The 9,249-nt window shown below is 35.8% G+C and overlaps 1 protein-coding gene across 3 annotated transcripts in view; it reads right to left on the reverse strand.

The window, feature by feature from the left end:
• Window positions 1-8,998, reverse strand: part of ETV1 (ETS variant 1) — an 86,156-nt gene extending 77,158 nt beyond the window's left edge. Inside the window, exons 1-4 of one of the 3 annotated variants that reach the window (XM_014452451.2) lie at window positions 8,818-8,998; window positions 8,249-8,380; window positions 7,372-7,459; window positions 5,945-5,992 (exon numbers count right to left, since the gene is read on the reverse strand). In XM_014452451.2, coding sequence (XP_014307937.1) covers window positions 5,945-5,992; window positions 7,372-7,459; window positions 8,249-8,293 — 181 coding nt within the window. In that variant the 5' untranslated portion in view covers window positions 8,294-8,380; window positions 8,818-8,998. Of the gene's footprint in view, window positions 1-5,417; window positions 5,706-5,944; window positions 5,993-7,371; window positions 7,460-8,248; window positions 8,408-8,817 lie in introns of those variants that run through there. The other 2 variants (XM_014452452.2, XM_014452460.2) reach the window with 2 other exon arrangements.
• Window positions 8,999-9,249: the final 251 nt, after the last annotated feature.

Genomic DNA, 9,249 nt, shown 5'->3' on the forward strand with positions numbered 1-9,249 from the left:
AAGTTGCCATCAAGTCTCAGGACTTCTGCTTTGAAAGGAGAGTATCTGTACCCTCAGCTATTTGCTTTACCTCGATTATTATCCGAAGGTGCGTTTCTCTCTCTCTCTCTCTCTCTCTCTCTCTCTCTCTCTCTCTCTCTCCTACATAGCAACACATATCATGCTAAAGAAACTGATGAAAACAGTCATGATGCCACAGAATCACTAACCCTAATACTTAATTTTAATATATTTTCTTAACATTTCCCGGGGAGGATGGGGGGCAGGGCAGTTTTTAGTTTGCCTTTATTTTATGCATATTTTAACCTTGCAAATGGAATAATAATGATTACTTAAGAAAAGGTGAGCATTTACATATTTTCCAAGGTTGGCTGCAGGCAAGGAAAAAAAATGCCACACCTTTTACTGACAAACTAGGAGCCTGTAGGGTTTCTCTTAAAGCGAGAGAGAAAAGTGGAAACACTACAAATGAAACAAATGTCAAGTATCAAAGGGGTTAATATTTAATTAAAACCAGTTCTATCCACTGTAACAATGACCTGGAGCCAAACAAGGCGGAAGATGTATGAGTCATTCTTTCTGCCCGTGAATGAGACAGCTGATCTCCTCAGCAATTCCTCCAGACAAGCAGGCAGAGCTGGAGTTCTGCCTCCATTCACAAAAACACAGTCCAGCGTGAGCCATGCGGCCCAACCACAATCTTTTCATGTCACACCCTTCTGCGGGGCGAAAGCTAGTCAACTTGAACTTACAGTATAAACACTGTTTTCTAGCTCTGTCTCCAATACAGTGCAGATCCAGGAAGGTACACGTTTAAAGAAATGACAAGTTTAAAACATGAATCCCATAGATTTATTCTTCCTACTTCATAGGGAACTTGCCACAGATACGTAAATGTACAAAACTAAAAAGCAAGGAAAGAAAGAGGCAAAGGGAAAAAAGGACGAAAGGAGGGAAGGAGAAAAACCATTTTGAAAAATGCCCTTTTTTTTGCCTGTTATTCAAAGTTTCTCTATCCTAAGATTTTAACAGAGTGCTGCTAACTTTGTAGCGTTTCACTTTGAACAAAGGGTTAAAAACAACTTTCTCCAAAGAAAGTGAAATTCTAAGTAAAAGCAAAACAACAAGAAAATCAGCCTTCGCACAGTGGTATTCTGTTAAATGCTAAAATGAAGCTTCGGGCCATGGAATAAAATAATCATGAGGCCACTAAGCCTGGCTTTACACCACATCCGCTTTTAACATTAAAATGATTGCACCAGTGTATAAGCATCAATTAATGCAGAAGTATAAACATATTCAAACAGATAAATAAAGGGGCTATTTCCCCAGGATAGAAACATCATTCATACTTGCTAAAGACATTCTGTATGTTCTAAAAGAAAGAAAAGAGTAAGTTTTAGTTGTCTTTAGTCTAAAATTAGCTTCAGTTTCTAACTCTAAATTGACCTGTAGTGACTTAAAAACTTAAGGAGAGCTCAGAGCTGTTTCCTGCCAAATATTTTCTCTACAGAGGTCTGATGGTGATGATGATGGTGATGGTGATGATGATGGTGATGATTTTCTTAACTACAAGTTTATACACAGGTCAAACGGAATCAAGTCATATTATAAACTCTAAGAAATTACACATTTTCAGTAACTGAACTGGAAAAGCTTAGCTCTATTTCATAAACATTTACTACAGCCCTCTGGAAAACTATATTATGCTACAACATATCCAAATTCTACTCTTGAAAAACATTATTTTGCAAGTAGACCTTAGATGAAAGGTATTTATTTAATTCCAAAGAATACTTAAAAATATAATCCATGACTCTACCTGCTCTACCTGCTCTCTTTTAATCAAGTACAAAAGATAAATCTTTCTTTCACATTTTAGAGAATTTCCTGGTACAATGCAAAGAGGAGTGGTAGCCCTCCTAAAAACAAAACAAAACAAAAAAACTCTTGTTCAATTATAATAAATAATATAGGCTTCCATGCTTTAATGCTTAAATTCTCAATTCCTTTTTTTTGTAAACCTCATAAAAATAATGCCATTTCAAAGCTTTTACTTCTTACTGCCTCACCTGAGTACAAAAAATATTCAAGAGCACATCCAATTTGTTCCATTTTAAAAAGTTACAGTATAATTTTTTAAAAATGAAAATGAGTATATTATGATGGAATATTATTGCATGACAATATGTATAACATATTATTTAAGAAACTTCATAATAAATGTCTCTACTTTTAAGTCAACCTGATTATTTGAAGGTCAAGTAGTAATCAAAAGAAAAGAAAGAAAAAGAAAAACAGCCTTATCTGCATGATGTAAGGACCTCTGGTGTAGAAAGGTTGTTCTTGAAGATAAGACTCTGACTCAAGTGTGGTGGCAGTATGAAACCTGACTTACTACAATACCACTGGAAAACGTTTTACCCTGATGGCAGCGAATCACTGTTGACTTTTTTCCTTAATATTACTGATGAAAGGGAATCTCAAGAACATCTAACAGCAAAAATAACATTCAAAAGTGGCTATGTATTTACATTTAATATGCATGAAGTGTATGACGTCTTTCTGGTGTGTTAGTAGGTAAGCTTTAATAACAAACTTTAGAGGAATGCAATCCTTTTAAAACTCAGTTTGACATCCTTCTCTTTCTGTCAACCCCCCACTCCCCCCCGCCCCCCCTACACACAAAAGGGTCTATTTAACTATGAATTTCTAGGACACCATTCGCTGAAGCACCACTTAAAGCAGGTTGTTAAGAATAAGACATGACCATGATGTTGACAGGATTGATATTTGAACTCATTATTTCATGGGATCAAATAATTGAAATTGCCTTTCTGTCAGTAGCAATCTAATTCAAAAGACAAAGAATCAATAAAGAATTGTACATAGTTACAATTACAATATAAAGTAGCTATAGCAAAATTTAAAAGTAGGCACATTCTTTTTTTTAACTGTTACTGTGTCACTGGAAACATTGCCTTTTCAGTTTTTTTCAGAATGAAATGTGATTATTTTAAATCGTGGGATATATGTTAAAAATCTTTCAACTGTAGTGTTAACTGCATTGTTAGTACTTTGAAAGTGATACTAATATAAAGTTATAGTCTTCACAAAAATATTTTTGATCTCTGGAAATGAATTTATTTGAGAATGGAATTCTATTTTTAGAGATAACTTTAGTGAAATGAAAACAACTGGTTCCAACCCCACCCTCAAATAGTCCTGCTTATCCCAATTTCTCCTTAGACATAAAACACATTTCTTACTCCATAATAATTTACCTATGACTAAGCCATATGTTGCACTTTGAGTCTAATTTAGAAAATTCTTACAGGGAAAAACAAACATGCTAGGATATATCATCTTCCAAGTATTTAGGGGCTTTGATAATTTCTTGACATGATTTTCATATGACACATGACAACTAACTTGACTCTCAGGTCCAATAAGATTTTTGGACCTGTTTAACTTCCCAGTGGGATTCTAACTCATGGAAGAAACTGGTTAATTGCCAATGATCTTTTTTAAAAGGGTCAAGATGCTTTAAAATTCCATGGTCAGTTTCTTGGCTACAAAGCATTATAAAAAGAAATATGTAAATGGTTCATGTCAGCCAATTTGGCAATGTTTTAATTTCTGGATGTCCAGAGGGACATAAATGGACAAATCCAGCTACGAAAAAACTAGTGTAATTTTGAGAATCTCTTCTTAGCTAATATTTTTCAAGATGCCAATAAATCAAGTTAAAATGCTAATGCAAATGTAATTTTATATATGTAATTTTATATATATATATTTGTTAAAAATAAAAATATGCAGTCTACTAACGAATAGTGTTAAAAAATATATCTCCTCACTATTGTATTCAATAAATCAGATTAACCACTTTTTTGCTTATATCATGATAGTGTAAATTAATGTGAACTACTTTGAAAAAACTGTATCCATAGTTTGTTAATAGAAGCCCACCTTGGTATTGAATACAAGAGTCTGAGGACTAATTCCTGAACTTACTTAACCTTATGAATTCTTTTCTAAGTAAAAGTCCATGTTCCTCCAAATACATGAGTCATTTTCTAGGTTTATTTTATATAAAGCTATATCTTCAGATTCGATTTACAGGTATGTGAATAACTGAGTAAGAATAGTCAGTGAAAAGATAAACTCAGATAAATTATGCAAATTACTTATCGAGTGACAAACAAACAAAACAAGTTGAAAGGAAAAAACTGTACTAAAACTGATTATAAAATGGCAGGAGTCTGTCACAGATTCCACATTTTAAAATTCCAGGAACAGAGTTTCTATGCACATTCAAAATCAGCCAGCAAGTGCACTGACTTGGAATCAATGAGACTTAAACATCTTAAAGAACAAACCTACCTTTCCGGACAATTTAAATGGATATTTTTAATTATTTTGAATAAGTGAATAAATTTCTTCATAAATATAATGGTCTTGCAAGCTTCAACTTTGCAAACTAACAGTAAAAAGTTAACATAAGAACCTCTGTGCAATCTTTTCTTTAAAAAGTTACATTGAAATATATGGCTTATGTTGCAATAATAAGTAGTCTATTGCAATAAGTTTCATTTACAGAGACAAGCAGAATGACCTTTAAATATAACTAAAACTTTTATTAATACTTACCTTTCATTAATATACAAATACAATCACCCTTTTGGATGGGCTACCAGGAAAGCTATTTAACTTAAAAGGTTAAAAAATATAGCAAAAAGCTCTTTGGAGAACTAGAATATCAGCAAAACAAAGAAACTTATTTTACATGCTAACAGCAACTTGATCAACTGAAAGCAAGACCACTGATAAAACACAGCAGTCAGCCCCAAATAGCAACAGAAAGACTCGCCTTCCACTTAAAGAGACCCTCTCTCTTCTTTTAACCCTCTTAAAAATCTGTTCCAAAAAGTGCATGTATCCCATATAATGTAAAGACAGAAAAAAAGAAAAAAAACAATTATACACAGTACTTAAGTACCTATAATTGTCTTTGTTTCCCACCAAATAGATCACAGGATAAACTTAGTATTTCACAAAGCCAAAAGAAAAATTTCAAATTATGAATACCAGCAAAAAATCCCTCAACATTAGGCATTTCTCAAGTTGTATCAAGCTGTACTGAAGCACTATCTCACTGTTCCTATAAAGTTTACACAATAAAAGATACAACAGATTGCAACACAGATTTTTAGCAAAAAGTAATAAAAAATAAAAGTCATGCCTTTAAAGGGCCCCTTGCTATCTTAAATAAATCCTCATAAAAGTAACAGAACAACAAAGGTCAATTTCAACAAACATCACATAACAGTAACAAATAGAAAACAGTTTAAAATTCCTCAAAGCCACAAAGATTTATTTTAAAGCCATAGATTTCCTCAGTATTGGATACACACCTATCGTTCTGTGTTGTGAACAAGGTGGGAAGAAGACACTTGCACTTAAATCCTGAAGCATCCCGTCCTGATGAACCCAGAGAAACTAATTTCTGCCATCAGAAAAGTCCTCCACCAGAACACCAAATAATGACATGCGCTGCTCTAAAGGAAACAGCTAGCCGGGTTCTGGCTCTAGGAGGTCTCTGGAGGTACAAGAATATAAACCTGATCAATTGCAATTAAAATCTGAACAGAGGCTGAGAACTTGAAGTCTTGGTGCATTAGTTCTTGCCAAAAGCAGATGTGATTGTGAGCTGGAAGCAATTTCTCCTGGTAATTTGTGATGACACTGGGTAGTGCAGCCCCAGATTCCCCAAAGACAAACTCATCAGAGGCTCTAATGTATGCATGACACATGAGGTGGCTCTTTTAGAGCTCAATTAATTGGGCTGAACATTAAGACAGCAAGTTCAGGTCTCTCCCCCCCCCCCTTCTAGAGGTGCATTCCCCCTCCTTTTAAAGCATTTTCTTTTTTTTTTACTTACCTTCTGCAAGCCATGTTTCCTGTAATTGACTTAGGTCTTGAAAGAGTTCTAAAAAAAAAAAAAGTCAAAGAAATAAACAAAAGATTTGCAAACCTTTAGGTTTCATTAAATGGAAATGTTTGTCATAAAACTTTCATATATCAACTTAATTTGGGGAGGGGGTCAATAAAAAAATATAATTCATAACTTACAGATCTCAATAATCCTGCTCATTTTGGTGGTTATTAAGCAATACTTCTTTAAAAAATTCTTCTGGTCAACTACATAATAAAGTCAGTACCCCCCCCCCTTTTTTTTAACAAAAAGCTTAAAAAGCTCAGGAACACCAAATAGCATATATACAATAGGATTCCAAAAAAAGCTTAGGTAAAGGTATGGCCACAGAAAACTTTTCTAAATATATTCAACTTTTGTAAAATAGGGATAAGTTTAGAAAGACTGAAAAGTATTGCATTTATATCTTCTGAATTTTATATCAGAGATATCACAACACATGGTATAAATCTCAAAGTACTGTATGTTTTCAGGTTCAATGCCTCCAAGAAAAAAGGAACAACTTTTAAATGCAAGTGTTTAGAGGAAAGTTTCTCTATTAATAGGTTTACAAAAGTCAAAGAAAGATAATTCCCTGGCACCTGTTTATTATCAAGTCCAAAATTTTGTATTCTGTCACAGTGGGGAGAGAGGTGTCCTATAATTATGAGGATTTGAGGACGTTTCAGAATTCAATATACTTTATCTAAATGGCCAACTGAATTTTTTAAATTAAATCTAAGTATATTAAGTCTATTATTAATGCTCCCATATGGCTGGAATAATTTATAATCGATTGACTTCCTATGAACAGTTCATAAAAAGAATCTGGAACCTAATTTTCCAAATAAGTATTATAATTATTAATTAGGCCTTAATTATAATTCAGTGAACACTTTAAGACCTATAGAACAAGATATAGGACCTTACCATGGAGTCATCAAAATCATCCATGAAAAGTTTTATAACTTTGTATGGTTTTCGTCAAAGGGGATGGAAAAATTAAATAATCATCTACATTGTTTAACTTCTAATGAAGAAAATAGAAATTAAATACTTTGCATAGTTGCTTAATTTGTCCCACTGGGTTGGATTTTTAAAATTGTTGCCCTAGTGTGTGGGTTACTTATATGCCATATGCACAAGAGTTTTTAAACATAAAAGGATGCCTCTGTTAACTTCTTATTTTCTTCTTTCATTAGTTTGTGACAGGGCCATAAAATATCCTCCAGTGCAAACTGTCACACTATGTTAAATGCTCAAAGTAAAAGTCTTAGTTAAATACAGTAATTTGAATTTTTGTTATTTTTAAGCTAAGATTGAACTGCTGCTCTTCTTTATGAGGGTAAGGAATATAGGTAAAGAGAGGGATTCACCCCCAAATCAAACCTCACCTTCTGAATCATGAGCCAGATCTCTGTTAATGAATTTTCTTTTCCTGACATTGGTTGGTTTCTCGTTACAATTTCTCCCACGCTGATTCTACAAAAGGAAAGACAAAATCCTTTAAAAGAAGGTAAACCTCAAAAGTCACACACAAAAATACACATGCATACATAACATTTGTGAGGATCCTCTCTCTACATAAAAAAAATTAAAGTCTATTGGTATCAATTCTAATATTCATTTTCTACATTCATTTCACAGTGAAAGGTTATGCTGAAAATTCGACAGCCAGGAAGAGTAGCTTCCCAGTGCCGATCCTAGCATACTATTTGCTAGTCATATATTCATGGTATCTCAGCATCAAAACAACATGAAGCAGTTATATTTAAAGTCGATTTTAGGCTGGATCAAAGCTAGATTAAAATACAATGGATTTTATTCTGATACTCCCCACTGGAAAGCAAAGAAGAAGAAGAAGAAGAGTGGAGAAATAAAAAATATCAGAGAAAATGAGAGGGGGGAGGAGAAACAAAAACACCCCATGTAAACAAAAAGTGTCAGCATTTGTCTCAACTTCATTCTTTTCAATGTGGCAGACAAACCCAGCCAAAAACTTTGAGTGCAGCAGCTGCTGCTGCCCTCCATCTCCTCTTCCACTCATCTTGGGCCCTTTAATCAGAAAAGGAGGTCTTAAAAACAAAACTATGCCTTATCCAAATCACTGAAAGGTAAGCTCATTTTGAAGACTGGGCTTCTAGAAGCAGAGTCGCCCTACAGTGGCAACAAAGCAGATAAAGTATCTGCAATCCCAACCTCCTTACCCCCTCCTTCTCCCCCCCCCCCCCATCAAGTTTATAAACAGCAACTCTCGAACTGATCACTCACATTGGTGACCATGTAAGGCACTTGCTGGTCATAAAATCCATCCATTCTGCTGCTCTTCGCAAATCTCAGCCCAGGGTTTTATATTTTGAGCATTTAGCTGCAGATTTCCTCGGGATCTGGACGTCTATCAACCTAGAGGGGAACAAGATGGCTTTTAGGCTAAAAGGAAAAAAAAAAAAAAAACCATGAATGAAGCTCTTGAATTTGCATAGCTAATTACCCTCCGACTGTCCCATTCACAAAAATAACCCTCGGTACACCAGCCTCCTTCACCTGGATCAAAAAAGAGCCTAGAGAGTTCACAATGTACATATTTTCGGCTGTAGCAAAAATCCGAACTAGAGGAGATGTATTTATTTACACTCTCGCTGTTTCCCTTCGCGGTCGGTTGCACCCCGGGCAGCTCTGATTCGCAAACGTGTGCAAAACTAGCAATGGCGATCAACGAGACTAGCTTTGCACCTAACGGGACTAAAGAGACGGAGACACCTCTTTCATAAGGATAGTTTTTGCAACCCACAACCATGCAATTATCTGGAGAGAGAGAAAAAGTTGCTGGAAAGACCCACCTGAAGGCCACGCTGGGCGAACTGCGGCAAAAAATTCCCTCCAAATTTAATAAAAACATTAATTATTGCCCAGCACTTCCCCTTGGAAGCCGAAAGCGCCTCTGACAGAGCTCAATTCGGTGGTTTTTCCTCTACTTCTCCTCCAGGGGCCTCCAAGCCAAACTGATGGATCGCTGCCTCCCATTGGCTCCGCGTCTCTTTCACAAGATCAGATTTCGGGCTGTCAATCAGGCGGCTGGCTGCCCCTTCTCGGGGATCTCCCGCGCCCCTCTGCCCGGGCGGGTGCTCGGAGGGCTGGCGCAGGGTCCACAGCCTGGAAACGCCACACAGGAAACCGGCCGCCTTCCTAACCCGCTGCTTATTGTTCAGGCGCCCGGGGGATGAATCCATGTGTACCCGGTCGCCGGTTCTCCTTACGGGTGTGTTAGGGCC

This window comes from Myotis lucifugus, unplaced genomic scaffold (genome assembly GCF_000147115.1).
Source record: "Myotis lucifugus unplaced genomic scaffold, Myoluc2.0 scaffold_15, whole genome shotgun sequence".
NCBI lineage: Eukaryota > Metazoa > Chordata > Mammalia > Chiroptera > Vespertilionidae > Myotis > Myotis lucifugus.